Source organism: Phycodurus eques, chromosome 10 (genome assembly GCF_024500275.1).
Source record: "Phycodurus eques isolate BA_2022a chromosome 10, UOR_Pequ_1.1, whole genome shotgun sequence".
Classification (NCBI taxonomy): Eukaryota; Metazoa; Chordata; class Actinopteri; order Syngnathiformes; family Syngnathidae; genus Phycodurus; species Phycodurus eques.
This window is the reverse complement of record NC_084534.1, coordinates 2,596,837-2,614,336: the sequence shown is the minus strand read 5'-3', so window position 1 is coordinate 2,614,336 and position 17,500 is coordinate 2,596,837. Positions and strand designations below refer to the sequence as shown.

Here is a 17,500-nt window from a genome sequence, read left to right as displayed (position 1 = left end):
TTTAGTAACTTTTAATGTTTTTGATGACTTAGAGTTTAATAATATTTAGTAACATTTAGGTACTAAGGATGTGATAATATTTTTCTTTTGTATGTAGATTGTGTGATATAATCAAATGGTGGGAGCTGAGTTGGAAAATGTATGTTTCATATATACCAAATATTACTTCAATTAGTTTCCACAGCTTTCACATGCTTTATTGTTCCCTGTTGTATCTACTAGCTGTTTTCCGGCCATGCTGTGCGTACTAGTTGTTCCCAGCCATGTTGTGACTACTAGCTTTTTTTCAATAAAGATAAGTTGAGTGCAGCTGGACAAAGATAATTGTTTGCTTTCCTTTTCGTCTCTCTCACTCTTTCACTTCTGTCTATAACGGAGGTGATTTTTTGCTTGGACTTCAGTAAGGGGCAACAACTTGTGACGACTTGTACCTTTTCCTCTCTTTGCAAAGACTTTCCTTTTTTTTGTAATGAAACCCCACAAAGACAAGATTGCTTCCTTACTTACTTCCTTACTCCACATTGTCACGTGGTCCTGTCAGCCAATCAGTGTATTTCTTGTGATGTACACAAAAGGTCACATGGTTTATGCTACCAATCGGATGCGTTTACAGTCAAACGAGGAAGTGAAGCGCACTAGCAGCCTGGCTCAGACCAGACAAGAGAAGACCAGGACGATATCGAAGCACTTTTAATTTCTCGATATCATGATATCCCTATTAATAGATACAATGCCTTGAAAAAGTATTGCCCCCCTTCTTAAATTCTTTTATTTTATCATAGTTTCCCCACTTTAAGATCATCATACAAATGTAAATATCAGACAAAGATAACCAAAGTGAACTTAAAATGCTGTTTTCAATGGTGATTTCATTTAGTAAGGGAAAAAAACTATTCAGTTATTAAATTACCTGGACCTTTGTTAAAAGTAAAAGCCCCCTCAACCTAATAACTGGTTGGGCCACCCTCAGCAGCAACAACTGAAATCAAGCGTTCTCTAGAACTGGCAATGAGTCTTTCACATCTCTGTGGAGATATTTTCGTCCACTCTTCCTTGCAGAATTGTTTGAATTTCAGCAAAAATCAAGGGTTTTCGTGCATGAATGGCCTTTTTAAGGTCATGCCACTGCATTTCAATAGGATTCAATTCTGGACTTTGACTTCGCCACTCCAAAAACATTGGTTTTTTTAAGCCACTCAGAAGTTGACTTGCTGGTGTGTTTTGGATCGTTATCCTGCTACAGAACCCAAGTGCGCTTAAGCTTGAGGTCATAAACTAAACATTCTCCTTCAGGATTTTCTGTTAAAGAGCAGAATTCATGGTTCCAATCACAGCACATTGTCCAGGTCCTGAAGGAGCTAAGCAGCCCAAGATCATCACACTACCACCACCATGCCTGACTGTTGGTATGATATTCTTTTTCTGAAATACTGTGCTACATTTACACCAGCTATAACTAGACACGCACCTTCCAAAAAACTCAATTTTCATCTCGTCAGTCCATATAATATTCTATCAAAAGTCTTGGGAATCATTCTGATGTTTTTTTTCCCCAAAAGTGAAACGAGCCTTTATGTTCTTTTTGGTCAGCAGTGGTTTTCACCTTGGAACTCTGCCATGGATGCCATTTTTGCCCAGTCTCTACCTTATTGTTGTCATGAACACTGACCTTAACTGAGGCAAGGGATGCTTGCAGTTCTTTAGAAGTTGTCCTGAGTTCCTTTGTGGCCTCCTGCTCTTCTCTTGGGGTAATCTTTGTAGGCCGTCCACTCCTGGGAAGATTCACCACTGTTCCATTTTTTCTCCACGTGAGGATAATGGCTGTTAGATATTGCTTTTGTAACCCTTTCTAGACAGATTGATGTTAATTACTTTATTTCTCAACTGTTCTGGAATTTCTTTGAAATGTGTCATTTTGTTGCAGCTTTTTTAGATCTTTTGTCTGACTTGATTTTGTCGGGACAGATTCCGTTTAAGTGATTTCTTGATTGAACAGGTCGGGAGGTAAATCAGGCTTGGGTGTGATCATTGAAAAATAACCAAAAATTGTGATTAGCCACAATTAATTAAAGATTTAAAAAAGGGGTAATTTCTTTTCACACAAGGCCAGGTAACTGAATACCCCCCCCCCCCTTAATAAACGAAATCACCATTTAAATACAGCAATTTAAGTTCACTTGGGTTATATTTGTCTAATATTTACATTTGTTTGATGCTCTTAAAGTGGGGAAACTATGGAGAAATATAAGAAGTTGAGAAGGTGGCCAATACTTTTTCAAGGCACTATATGTGCCTTTAAAAGCCAGGGCATGAGAAGGTGGCATTTGACCCTGTGCGTGACCTGTCACCGACAACATCCTCTCCGTGAGTGTGCTAATTGTATATACTGTATGTGTTTTACTGTTCTCTCTGCACTGTATATACTGTAAAACCCATAAAAAACGATTGTTATAAACCTCAGATTTCCATGGTAGAGCAAGGGTTTTCCGCAATAGACCAAAAAACTGGCAATGTAGCAGGTCCACGATAGGTGAACCATGATATTGCGAGGAAAGCAAATTAAATAACATTTCAACAGATTACCAACTGCCGCATATTTATCTCTATCTATATGGACCTCACTCTCTGTCTGAAACAAAGCTCTCATTTGTTAATTCATTCATACCTTAATAAGCAGTTGCAATGTGAAATAATCATAAATGGGTAATTAACCCTTAAAATTAGAATCACCAGCAGAGTTTCTCAATTTTAGATTTAGTTTCATTCTTGTATTACAAATATACGGGAGACGACATGGATGTTTTTTGGTTTTTTTTTGTACGTTGTGCTTAGTCATCTCGTGCACACAACTTAGTAACGGCCAATACACACAAAGATAATTGGGCTGTTTTTGTCCGATTTTGCGCCTTCCCGACCAAAGATGACAAAAGCCACATTACCTTATGTCTTATAAGATTATCCTCTAACCTAGTGTGGTCTGAGGGGTTTTAAGAGGGATTTGCCCCAATAATAGTCTGAAAAGGGTTAGGGCCGACAATCTAAAATATTAACCATTGTTCACTATTTTTGACTCGAAATCTTTGCGTGTGGGGAAAGCTGACGACTCCTGAGTCATGGCTCCGTGAATTATGACGTGAAATGGAATGTAGCCAATCAAGAGCACCCTGACTCAGGAACAAAGCAGCAGCCATAAATAATTAGCAAAAAAAAAACAAAAAAAAAAAACCCCCCCGATGTTATTTTTTTTTGTATAAGTGTTGTTTTTCACTAGAGCTCATGTACACGACACAGCTACAGGTAAGTTTGATTAATATTGTACCTGTTTGTGCACAATAAACTCCATTGTGATCTAGCAGAGGATGGATGAGGACAGATACCTGTCTCTTCTGCTCATCCAGACAGCTGTGAGCTGATTGGCTCAACAGCTGAACAACATCTGGCACGCCGGTAAGTTGCTCGGTCAGCTGAGGAGAGAGCTCCAAAAAAACAGGTGTAGTCTTGGTGGCTGTTGCATTATCTTCCTTTACTACACTTTTTGAGGCTTTGTTTTCTTTGGGCCCTGAGCACAGATACAAAAACATGGAATCTTAACCGGGGAAATATTTACAAATACACATTGGTTTCCATAGGACTTTGCTTTTTGCTTAGATAGTTGGCTGTGGTGCATAGCTATACAGACTTTTCCGTCTTTTTTCACTATGTATTTACAACCCCAATTCCAATGAAGTTGGGACGTTGTGTTAAACATAAATAAAAACAGAATACAATGATTTGCAAATCATGTTCAACCTATATTTAATTGAATACACAACAGAGACAAGATATTTAATGTTCAAACTGATAAAACGTTATTGTTTATAGAAAATAATCATTAACTTAGAATTTCATGGCTGCAACACGTTCCACAAAAGCTGGGACAGGGTCATGTTTACCACTGTTACATCACCTTTTTAACAACATTCAATAAACGTTTGGGAACTGAGGACACTAATTGTTGAAGTTTTATAGGTGGAATTATTTCCCATTCCTGCTTGATGTACAGCTTCAGCTGTTCAACAGTCAGGGGTCTCTTGTTGTCGTATTTTACGCTTCATAATGCGCCACACATTTTCAATGGGAGACAGGTCCGGACTGCAAGCAGGCCAGTCTCGTACCTGCACTCTTTTATTACGAAGCCACGCTGTTGAAGAATGTGGTTTGGCATTGTCTTGCATGAAAAAGATGTTGCTTCGATGGCAGCATATGTTTCTCCAAAACCTGTATGTACCTTTCAGCATGACTGGTGCCTTCACAGATGTGTAAGTTACCCATGCTACTGGCACTAATACAGCCCCATACCATCACAGATGCTGGCTTTTGAACTTTGCGTCCATAACAGTCTGGATGGTTCTTTTCCTCTTTGGCCCAGAGGACACGACGTCCACAATTTCCAAAAACAATTGGAAATGTGGACTCGTCGGACCAAAGAACACTTTTCCACTTTGCATCAGTCCATCTTAGATGAGCTCGGGCCCAGAGAAGCCGGCGGCGTTTCTGGGTGTTATTGATAAATGGCTTTTGCTTTGCATAGTAGAGTTTCAAGTTGCACTTACGGATGTAGCGCCGAACTGTATTTACTGACATTGGTTATCTGAAGTGTTCCTGAGCCCATGTGGTGATATCCTTTACACATTGATGTCAGTTTTTGATGCAGTGCCGCTTGAGGGATCGTAGGTCACGGGCATTCAATGTTGGTTTTCGGCCTTGCCGCTTACATGCAGTGATTTCTCCAGATTCTCTGAACCTTTTGATATAATGGACCGTAGATGATGAAATCCCTAAATTCCTTGCAATTGTACGTTGAGGAACATTGCCCTTAAACTTTTCGACTATTTTCTCACGCACTTGTTCACAAAGAGGTGAACCTCGCCCCATCTTTGCTTGTGAATGACTGAGCAATTCAGGGAAGCTCCTTTTATACCCAATCATGGCACCCACCTGTTCCCAATTAGCCTGTTCAACTGTGGGATGTTCCAAACACGTGTTTGAGGAACATTTCTCAACTTTCTCAGTCTTTTTGCCACCTGTCCCATCTTTTTTGGAATGTGTTGCAGCCATAAAATTCCAAGTTAATGATCATTTGCTAAAAACAATAAAGTTTATCAGTTTGAACATTAAATAGCTTGTCTTTGTAGAGTATTCAATTAAATATAGGTTGAACATGATTTTCAAATCATTGTATTCTGTTTTTATTTTTGTTTAACACAAGGCCCAACGTCATTGGAATTGATCATCTTCATTTCATCTTGAATACAGTAGGTTTGTAAACACAATAACATCATTTGGCATGCTACCATTAAAAACTGACCTGAGGACTCAGAAAACTCTGGACAGAATCTTTTACATGGAGGTCCCTTTACATTTTCACTTCCATCTTCACATCTATTGTTCTCTGACGCATCCTCCACCTGCACCCCACCTTCAGCTGACTTGTCCTTAGTGGATGAAGCAATTGAAACTTCAGGGTTTGGGCTGGGGAGTTTGTTGGCTGGGGTGAGGGTTGGGACCTTTGTAGAGGAGGGGGAGGCTGGGGGCGGCTGGTTGATAATGTTGGTGAGGACATTTTTAAAGCTCACGGCTACATCAAACATCTGCAGGCTGTCTGCAGCGGCGATGATGCGGCTGACGTTATGTTTTCCCAAAGGTAGCTTGCCTGTATAGACCATATCCAGAAGACAGCCGAACTCCTGCGAGGAAACCAAAGTGGTGTCGATGGAGATAGTATCAGAAAGATCCAGCAGTGACCTAAAGGGATAGACAGTTTCTTTTCAGTAAGAACAACCTTTTTCTTATAGTCCTGGCCACCATATATATATATATTTTTTTATACAGACCAGTGGTTCTCAAACGTTTTAGACCAAGTGCGACCTAAAAAATGTTTTTCTCATGTACCATCACCATAACTAACATTAAAATACTATAGCAATGTAGGCCTCGGTGCTCATCAAAAACAAGGCAATGTTTTATTCCTCCCCCAAAAAAGGATGTTTATTATAGGCCACTGAAACATCATGCTGTTTCAATATTAACACTGCTTAAACACATGAAAATCAAAAATAAAAACTGCATTGCACATAAAAGTCAAGTGAAAATAATACCTAAATAAATGTTTAAAAACAAACAGTTTTTAAAGATAAAATTGAAATGCGTTGAACTTCAAAATTAAATACAACTGAACAGTACCTAAATGTACCGTTTAACCTCGGTTTAGGAACAACCCAGTTTTTTGGAAAAATTTGGTTTATGAATTATTTTTTGACATTTTATTTTCAAATAAAAATTACCTTGGGTTACATACTATCTTTGGCTTATGAATAGTCTTGGCATGGCCACGGAAGGCTCAGAACTTTGTGCTTTTTCTCGCACCGTATAACATCATTGGCTCCGTGCTTCAGGCATCTTATTTGCCTAAAATGGCCACCTCAAAAGCTGTGTTGCGTTGATGGAGGTGGTGGCCATTGAGATCGAGCAGCAACCACAGTTAATGTGAACATTACTGTACACTGGGACAAACATAAGGATTATTCAAATCTTAAAAAAAAATATATATATATATATTTATCTGTATCAGAGCCCACACGTAGAAATAAATGAAGAAATAAATCAGGCATCTAAGGGCTTCTTTCTATTCGCGTGGGCGGTGACCGCGCTAAAAATGTGCTGCAGTTCTCCTCCAAGTCGGCGGTGTTGCTACGGCTGGTATCGGCTAGGACAGTGATCCGGTACCGGTCCGTGAGGCATTTGTTACCGGGCCGCAGAGAAAGAATGATCAATTAATTTCATTTCCGTTGTATTGCATTTCACGTGTCAAATGTATTTTATTTTTGAAAATTGACCAGATCTTCTCCGCCGCAACAGCTGTCGCAATTGACACGTCAAGACTGCACAGAAAGCTGCAGCAGTTCCGACTCGCTTAATGGCGGCAATCTCAAAGAACCAATCACTTCATAAACTGATTCAGTTCATTACGTTCACTGAAAAGATTTCTTCTTTTGAATGAAACATTCGCGAACGAAACAACACTAGACTGCACGTCGGTTACACGATGTAACTAAAAATAAAGCCGTACGACCTCAAAGAAAAAGAACGATTCTTTTAATAGAAAATATCAGGAGTCCTACTTAAAATTCGGGTTTATCTCTACAAGTAACTCTCACGCACCGAGTCCGCTCTGCACAGTACTGTATGTGGCTACAAGCTAGCCAATGACACGTGGAGACCAAGCACCCTGGACGAAAAGATAGGCCATTGGGAGGTTTTTTTTTTCCTTTTTTTTAAAGAGAAAGAGATCAACTGAATACTCTGCTACTATTTCCAACATCCTATCTTTGTGAAGCAGGCTTTTCTGCAGTGACGGTAAGAAAGACAAAATTACGGAGCAGACTGGACATAAGGAACAAGCCCAGGGCTCACACTGATTCTACGTTATGGTGAGTTGTTCTTACCTTTGCACCGGACTATTGCTACATTAGTCACTCAAACTGCTCTAAGTGCTAGAGGACTCTGCATCTTTTTTGCACAATTGTCAAAAATAAGTAAATAAATAAAAAAATTACATAATTGTACCGGCATTACCAGCAACCCTTTATTCCTCAATGACCGTTTTTCCTCAACGTCTTCATGTCTCAAAAGTGACCATTGACTGTCTGTTGTCGTACTAGAGCGGCTCCAACTACCGGCGACAAATCCCCTGTGTGCTTTTTGGACATACTTGGCAAAATAAAGATGATTATGATGAACATTTGTTTTTACGGCGGCTGTGTTCATTTTTTTTTTTTTTTTTTGCTGCTGCATATCTATACATACACAATTATATATATAGATATCTAAATAGATATCTATATCTATATATACACACACACAAACCTCCTCACAGTACCTGAAAAGCATGCTGGAAGCAGCCAGCACCAGCTTATGTGCACGGTGAGGGTTGTCTCCCACCAGAACAGTGCAGTCACAAAAGAGGCCCTCCTTCCTCAGGGCCCACAGTTGCTGCATCAGCTGGCTGCTGTAGTTTGGGAGCTCTATCATTTTGTTTGTCTGGACAGGAAGGTTCATCTCTCCTTATTTTGGAGAAAATGGTGTTATGTGGTTAAAACCAAGTTTTGTATCAATTCTACATTGTGAGTAAATGACAGGTCATGGATGTTTGAATTACGCATTTAGGCAGCTGCTACGACATCATAAATTAGGGTTTCGGTTTAATTAACTGGTACAGTTACATGTTTCCTCAGATTAAGCGCAAACTAGCTACGGATGCTAACAAGGCAGCATAGGTTCAAGCCGGTTTAACGGTGACAAAAACGGCCACAAGCACCAGACACGCAGCTCTCGTTCCGTGGTTGTCTTTACCTTGATATATTCAAACGATCCGTTTCTTTATTTAAACTTCGTTGCTTGACAAATCCATATCGCGCAATAAAGATTGGCAGTTTTTGAACATGGCCACAATCGATGCAGCACGAAATTACGACATTTCCGGTTAGGGAAACGTTACCCAAGTAGTAGATGGACTGTCGTGCTGTGGCGACCCGACGACCCAACGTGACTACGTGGCAACCATGTTGGGCAGGTCAACGTTCCCATCAAGTCAATTTAACTTGCTCAATTCTCAACCAATTTTCACGGTCTCCTTTTTTTATTGTCAAGTGTGTGCTATCAATATATGACCATAATTATTTTTCTCAAGATTTCTTTATGCGGCTTTGCCTTGCACCCGATAGACGTTCGTACTCGTCATTCACCTTCGGACATTTCTTTCTGAAAGCGACTTCACCAAAAGTTTATTTATTTTAAATCTCCACAATCAAGTTGTCCTATCCGTCTAAAGCCGTGTTTAGAAGTCGGAGAATGGAGGCTTCGAAACAGACGCACAAGCTAATATGAAAAGGGGAGAGCGGGCTTGCAGTCCATTTTCGAACGTACCTTACATGCGACAGGGACCGGCTCACCAACGTGCATACGTGGCGGCCATGTTTGGGAGGTCGTCGTTCCCATAGAAGGCACATGGAATCCGTTGACGAATATGACAATCCTAGAACAGAGCTCACGTCTTCCGGGTCAAGGCAAAGCTGCATAAAGCAAGTTTGAGGAAAAGAATTATGGTCGTACTTTATTTCTCGACTTAAATAAATACATAATAGAACATTAGATCAAGGCTTGTTTTCCATTTTCCACTTTTCAAACCAGAAACGGGAGCTGACTCTTCCCCATTTTTGATACGCTAAAGAAAAAAAAAAAAAAAAAAAAAAAACCTTTGTTTTCCTACATCAGAAGGAAAACGAATGGCCGAATGGGGGGTCGTGTCCCCTGCTGTTTTTTTTGTTTACTGTGCAAAAACAATGTAACTGAGACAGCAAAATCACTAACTAGGCCCACGCGGAAAACCCTTGCCAATGGTAAAACATAATTTACTAGATATAAAAATATGTCTATCTTTATTTACTTATTCAACATCACGGAACACAACGTAATTTGTACGGACTGCATGGGGATATGCCCCTTTGCCTGCATGAAGTTATTTGGTGAAATGTTTATAAAATAAGATTTACATAAAGCAAATTCTGATTGTATGTAAAACCTATAGCAAATATACACTATATATATATATTTATATATACACACAAAAGTGGACAATTGTTAGTAGCCTGCTGTTAATGAAAGAAAAACCCACAGTGGTCACAGAATAAACTTGAATCTGACAAAAGTAATCATAAAAAATAATGAAAATTAACCAGCTTTCTGACACTGGGCACCACGTTTCTGTCAAGAATACCTGGATAGTCTTAAGATTTCATTTTACCCTGCACAGATTCAAGACGCCCTCTGTGTCTGATGGAACAAAGCAGCTCCAGAACATAACAGAGCCTTTTTCATGTTTAACAGTAGAGACAGTGTTTAGCAAGTCAAACTGATGTTTAGCAGATTAAACTCGGCGGATGAATTACAATAAACCGGAAAGACAAAACACCACGCAGCTGCTGCCTGAAATAAAAAAAAGAATTGAAATTATTATATGTAAAATACAGTGGGTACGGAAAGTATTCAGACCCCCTTAAAATGTTCACTCTTTGTTATTTTCAGCCATTTGGTAATCATTTAAGATCATTTTTTTTCTCATTAATGTACACACAGCACCCATATTGCCAGAAAAAAATGTTGAAATTTTTGTGTTTGATTGATCAAGCTGTGTTTGATTATACTGATTGGACTTGATTAGGAAAGCCACACAGCTGTCGATATAAAACCTTCCAGCTCACAGTGCATGTCAGAACAAATGAGAATCATGAGGTAAAAGGAACTGCCTGAAGAGCTCAGAGACAGAATCATGGGAAGGCACAGATCTGGCCAAGGTTACAAAAACACAAAAGAAAACAATCCGCTGCACTTAAGGTTCCTAAGAGCACAGTGGCCTCCGTAATCCTTAAATGGAAGACGTTTGGGATGACAAGCATGCTGTGGGGTTGTTTTTCAGCTGCAGGGACAGGACGACCGGTTGCAATCGAAGGAAAGATGAATGCGGCTAAGCACAGGGATATCCTGGACGAAAACCTTCTCCAGAGTGCGCAGGACCTCGGACTGGGCCCAAGGTTCACCTTCAACAAGACAATGACCCTAAGCACACAGCTAAAATAACGAAGGAGTGGGTTCAGAACAACTCTGTGACTGTTCTTGAATGGCCCAACCAGACCCCTGACTTAAACCCAATTGAGCATCTCTGAAGAGACCTGAAAATGGCTGTCCACCAACGTTCACCATCCAACCTGACAGAACTGGAGAGGATCTGCAAGGAGGAATGGCAGAGGATCCCCAAATCCAGGTGTGATCCAGGTGACTCATGGCTGTATTAGCTCGAAAAGGTGCTTCTACTAAATACTGAGCAAAGGGTTTGAATACTTATGGATGTGTGAAATTTCAGTTATTCTTTTTGAATAAATCTGCAAACATTTCAACAATTCTGTTTTTGTTCTTTTTTAAATGTCCATATGGGGTGCTGTGTGTACATTGAGGGGAAAAAAAAGAACTTCAATGATTTTAGCAAATGGCTGCAATATAACAGAATGAAAAATCTAAGGTTGTCTGAATACTTTCCATACCCACTGCATGTGGAAATTAGATTGTACTTGTATAATGAGAACATCTGTTTTTTTTTTTTATTTGATCATCTTTTGAGAAATTATGAAATGAACATTTATTGTGCAATCTTGAGGTAAATTAAGCCATGTAAAAATAGCGTTTAACTTTTCATAATGTAATAAAAATTTTTTGAATGTTCACACTTCATAATGTGTATAAATTGTTACTTTATTAAAATCTGACCAATAAAATGTAACTAAGGTTAAAACATAATATTAAAATAGTTAATGGTTGACTAAAGTTATTCAGGACAATTTATGTTAAAAGGCATTAAAAATACACTAACAATAAATAATAAAATGTGAGCTTCATACTTGACAAACAGGCTGAAATAATTGACAGCAGTGGGTCACCGGATTTGCACTTAATTTTCAATTCAATGGAACAGGTTGGGTGTCACAGGATGTATTTTCTTAGTTTGTCTTGTATTTTGTATATAGCCATTGAAAATATCAATGACATTATGCGCCAAATTCAAATATATTTTTGTATGTTTCTTTGATTTAAAGGTTTTTCACCTCATGGCTTATGGCTTGTTGAGATGGCCTAAAACTGCACACAAATAAAAGTAAGAAAAGGAAAGCTGGTTGGTCATTTGAGTGAATTCTAGTGAGAACCTCTGGGTAGATGATTCCTTCTTCTTCGTCCCGTTTGGGGTCACCACCCTGTGTCATCCTTTTCCTTGTAAGCCTATCTCCTGCATCCTCCTCTCTAACACCAACTGCCCTCATGTCGTCCTCCACGACAGCCATCAACCTTCTCTTTGGTCTTCCTGTAGCACTCTTGCCAGGCAGTTCATCTTCATCACCGTTTCTTCACTTCCTTACCACACTCACCATTGCTCTGGACTGTTGACCCCAAGTAATTAAAGTCCTCCACCCTCGCTATCTCTTCTCCCAGTAGCCTCACTCTTCCCCCTCTACCCCTCTCATTCATGCACATATATTCTGTCTTGGACTAATCTTCATTCCTCTCCTTTCCAGTGCATGCCTCCACCTTTCTAACTGTTCCTCCACCTGCTCCCTGCTTTCACTACAGATCACAATGTCATCTGCGAACATCATGGTTCACGGGGATTCCTGCAAACAGGAAGGGGCTCAGGGCTGATCCCTGATGCAGTCCCACCTCCACCCGAAACTTGTTTGTCACACGTACAGTACACCTCACTATTGTTCTGCTGCCCTCATACATGTCCTGTACTATTCTAACACACTTCTCTGCGATTCCAGATTTGCTGCTTTACCTTTGTCTTCCTAATCTTCCTCCCTACCATCAGTGTCATTTTACACATCACCATCCTATGCTGTCCAGCCACACTCTCGCCTAGCACTACCTTACAGTCAGGAACCTCCTTCAGATTACATCGTCTGGACAAGATGTAATCCACCTGCGTGCTTCTACCTCCACTCTTGTAGGTAACCCTATGTTCCTCCCTCTTCTGGAAGAAAGTGTTCACTCAAGCCATTTCCATCCTTTTTGCAAAGTCTACCACCATCTGTCCCTCCAAGTTCCTTTCCTGGATGCCCATCACTTCTTTATCAGCCCTGTTTCCTTCACCAACATTTCCATTAAGATCTGCACCAAACATGACTCTCTCTCTCTGTCAGGGATGCTCAGAACTACTTTGTCTTGCTCCTTCCAGAATTTGTCTTTCACCTCAAGGTCACATCCTACCTGTGTGTCATAGCCACTAATCACATTATACATAACACTCTCGATTTCAAGTTTCAACCTCATCACTTTATCTGATACTATTCTCACCTCCAAGACATTCTTAGCTAACTCTTCCTTTAAAAATAACCACTACTCCATTTCCGTTCCCATCTACACTACAGTAAAATAATTTGAACCCTGCCCCTAAACTTCTCGCCTTACTGCCTTTCCACCTGCTCTCCTGGACACATACCATACTCCTTTCTCCTAATCATCATGTCAACCAACTCCCGAGCTTTTCCTGTCAGTCCCCACATTCGGTTCTAGGCTCTGTGCTTTCCTCTTCTCTTTCTGCCTCTCCTTCTTCTTTGACTCACAGTAGCCGAATCTCTACCAGAGTCCTGTAGGTTAACGTCGCCGGTGGCAGACGTTGTTAACCTGGACCACGACTGATCCGGTATGGAATTCTTTGGCTGAACGCTCATATTTGTTTGGCAAAGTTTTAAGCCGGATGCCCTTCCTGACGAAACCCTCTGCATTTATCGGGGCTTTGGACCGGCCTACAGTTTGCACTGGGTTGTGGCCCCCATAGGGCTGCATTCATCTGGGTAGAACATTCCATCCCTTGAAAATGGGGATATTGCATAGCAAAATTGGAGGAGCTTGACAGTGAAAAACTGGCTTGTGTCCACGCTGTGAAGAGCCAGCAGGCAAGATAGACCAACTTTGAAGTATCAAGTCTGCCTCTAGATGAACTGAAAAGGCCCTAAGAAATAAATCTGCTCATAAGCCAAAGAAAGTCAGGGCTGCAGGAGATCGTGTGCTCGTTGAAAAACAGTTGTAGGTTCACATCATGGGCTTTTAGAGAAGCCTGTCCACACAGGTACAAAACTAATTTTCCAAGATCAATGAGAGCAGCTGCTTTAAAATATGAGGAGATCTCTAGCAATGTCCACAGACAGCTTCCTCCAAATAAACAGGTGGAGGCAAGTACAACCACAACCAACGGGGATTTCTTAGATTGGTGGAAGTGTGACAGGATTAAGACTGAGCCTATATGTGGTGGTTTTCGCTGTGGGAACTGTCAGATGGGCAGCAAGGAGATGACTCTTGTTGAGGAGAGAGAGATACAGGTGGTAAGAGGTCTAAACCCATGTCAAAGGAGATGACCACAGCAAAGAACCACACTGGGACGCAAGATATCCTTGGCTGCAAGATCAAAAATTGCTGCCAAATAACAGAGGAGCTGTGGAAGCCACATTCCTCCGAACAGAAGCAGCTATCCAAGGAACCTGACTGGAAAGGTGCCTGCAAAGCACAACACAAGTTCATCACATGATTGCTCGAAAGGCTGCAATCAACCTTTTCAAAGACATGGCTACCAGCTGGAACGGACCAGTATGGTATGTTAATCACTGCATTGCTCCTAGTCCCCATTCAGTCACCACCCCAGTTAAACTAGTGTGAAACAGCAGTCAAAAGTGTGGTGACATATTTTTGAATGATCAACTCACGAAAGACCCAGACATCATCAACCCGATCAGAGTTGTCCTCCTACGATTCAGAGGTGGGATCTTTACTGCTCTGGGAGCTATAAAAAGGATGTACGACTCAGTTTGGTTGGAGGCCTGAGAGGTGCACCTTCACCGATTTCTCTGGCGAGACTCGGAAGAATAGGAGCTTGGAAAATATGCGATTATGAGTGTGAAAATTGGAGGTAAACTAGCCGGGTGCATTGTGCAGCTGGCAATGCGATAAACTGCTAACACCCACCTCTAAGAGGAGCAATGCCTACTCCACAATGATAGTTATGTTGATGACATTCTCAGATCCCACAGCAATCTTGACCAGCTGATAACCTTTACAGAAAATGTGGATCAAAGCCTGAGATCTGGGGGGTTTGAGGTCAAGCCATGATTCTTGTCTGGTCAAAGTGGGAGAGAGGAGCTCAGTACCAAGCTGGGGAGGACGGAGGAAAAAAAAAAAAAATCATGGTTTTACCAAACCAAATGCGTGACGATGACAACAAGGTACTCGGTCTTGGGTACATCGTAGAAGAGTATAAGCTCCATATCATGATTGGCATCAACCGCTCATAAAGAAGGAAGCACATGCGACCTGGCCAAGATCTCCTGTGGGAGCAAATCAGAGCCCACACTCCAAATCCACTGCAAAGGAGAGAACCTCTCAGCCAGGTTAGGACTTTATGACCCCATCGGCCTGGTGACTCCTGCTAAGCAAAAAGGAGCCATTTTGGTACAGAGAGCTTTTCAGTAGGCAAAGAGTTGAAGCTGTCAAGTCAAGGAGACATGGGAATTGGTACATTCAGATTGTCTCAGAGAGGATGCAATTTAGCTATTTGAGGAATATGTCCAACTTCACGAGAACACTGACTCCGCGAGGCTGCATAAGTAAGCCCTTCCCCATGATGAAAATTACAGGCCTCATCTTTAAGTGGGAGAACAATTGGTGGCTCACTAAATACTTTTTTGCCCCACTGTAGTAGAAGCACCTTTTTGAGCTAATACAGCCATGAGTCTTTTTGTAAATGATTTTTCACACCTGGATTTGGGGATCCTCTACCATTCCTCCTTTCAGATCCTCTCCAGTTCTGTCAGGTTGGATGGACAGCCATTTTCAGGTCTCTCCAGAGATGCTCAATTGGGTTTAAGTCAGGACTCTGGCTGGGCTATTCAAGAACAGTCACTGAGTTGTTCTGAAGCCACTCCCATTATTTTAGCTGTGTGCTTAGGGTCATTTGTCTTGTTGGAAGGTGCTGAGCACTCTGGAGAAGGTTTTCGTCCAAGATATCCCTGTACTTGGCTGCATTCATCTTTCCTTCGATTGCAACCAGTCGTCCTGTCCCTGCAGCTGAAAAACACCCCCCACAGCATGATGCTGCCACCACCAAGCTTCACTTTTGGGACTGTATTTGGAGAGGTGATGAGCAGTGCCTGGTTTCCTCCACACATACCGCTTAAAATTAAGGCCAAAAAGTTACATCTCGGTCTCATCAGACCAGAGAATCTTATTTCTCACCATCTTGGAGTCCTTCAGGTGTTTTTTTTTTTTTAGCAAATAAAAGCCCCGACTGGTGGAGGGCTACAGCGATGGCTGACTTTCTAGAACTTTCCCCCATCTCCAGACTGCATCTCTGGAGCTCAGACACAGTGATCTTTGGGTTCTTCTTTACATCTTTCACCAAGGCTCTTCTCCCCCGATTGCTCAGTTTGGCCGGATATATATATATATATATATATATATATATATATATATATAGTGTCACAGCAAAGGGTCTGAATACTTATGGCTGTGTGATATTCAGTTTTTCTTTTTTAATAAATTGCAAAAATTTCAACAATTCTGTATCTTTCTGTCAATATGGGGTGCTGGGTGTACATTAATGAGGGAAAAAAAAAAAAATCCATCCCATTTGCCAAATGATTTTAGCAAATGGCTGCAATATAACAAAAAAGTTAAGGGGGTCTGAAAACTTTCCATACCCACTGTAATTCTGCTGCGTGTTTTTTGGAAAGTGTGTGTCTCGTTGCAAATGTAGCACAGCATTTCAGAAAAAGAACATCATACCACCAGTCAAACATGGTGGTGGTCTTGGGGTGCTTAGCTCTTTCAGGACCTGAACAACTTGCTGTGATTGATGGAACCATGAATTCTGCTATTTAACAGAAAATCCTGAAGGAGAATGTTCAGCCATCAGTTTGTGACCCCAAGTTGAAGCGGACTTGGGTTCTGCAGCAGCATAACGATCCAAAACACACCACCAAGTCAACCTCTGAATGGCTTAAAAAAATAAATCAAAAATGAAGGTTTTGGAGTGGCTTCATCAAAGTCCTGACTTGAATCCGATTGAAATGCGGTGGCATGACCTGAAAAGGTCGTTCATGTTAAAAAACCCTGCATTTTTGCTGAATTCAAACAATTCTGCAAGGACAAAGGCCAAAATATCTCCACAGAGATGTGAAAGACTCATTGCCATTGCAAGAAAATGCTTGATTTCAGTTCATGCGCCTAAGGATGGCCCAAGCTATTATTAGATTTAGGGAGCCATTTTTCACACATATTTTCTTTGAATACCGTATTTTGACGACCATAAGGCGCACTTAAAAGTCTTACATTTTCTCCAAAATGGACAGGGCGCCTTATGTGTGTTCCAAAATCGTGTAAATGTTGTTGTGTGACTTTAATGAGCACTCCACTTGACTGACTGGGAGCATTTCCTACGCTGCTTATATAGAGGAAGGCAGACGTGACTGAGGACAGCATACGGACGTAAAGGGGGAAGGGTGCGCGTGACAGAGGACGCTAAAGACACGCCCACCGTAGCTCTGTAGTTCCGGTATGTGACACGCTTACAAAGCACAGTTTAAACTGCAAGCTATTAGTTACGTGGAGGAACATGGGAATCGAGCAGCTGCGAGAGAATTCAAGATCAACGAATCAATGGTTCGCAAGTGGAGGAAGCAGGAAAATGAGCATCGCCAAGTCAAGAAGACGAAGCTGAGTTTCCTCGGAAACAAGGCGAGGTGGCCCGAGTTGGATGACCAACTCGAGCAATGGATTAATGAGGAAAGAACAGCCGGGAGAATCGTTTCTACAGTCACCATTCAACTGAGTGTAATAACTCGGAGCTTGCCATCATTCCGGGAGGCTT

At 41.2% G+C, this 17,500-nt stretch overlaps 1 protein-coding gene across 1 annotated transcript in view; it reads right to left on the bottom strand.

Annotated features, from left to right (window-relative positions):
* Window positions 1-8,505, bottom strand: part of zbtb40 (zinc finger and BTB domain containing 40) — a 33,723-nt gene extending 25,218 nt beyond the window's left edge. The window contains exons 1-4 of the mRNA XM_061688041.1: window positions 8,392-8,505; window positions 7,919-8,102; window positions 5,348-5,784; window positions 3,378-3,559 (exon numbers count right to left, since the gene is read on the bottom strand). Of these exons, the coding sequence (XP_061544025.1) occupies window positions 3,378-3,559; window positions 5,348-5,784; window positions 7,919-8,097 (798 nt within the window). The 5' untranslated portion in view covers window positions 8,098-8,102; window positions 8,392-8,505. The remainder of the gene's footprint in view (window positions 1-3,377; window positions 3,560-5,347; window positions 5,785-7,918; window positions 8,103-8,391) is intronic.
* Window positions 8,506-17,500: the final 8,995 nt, after the last annotated feature.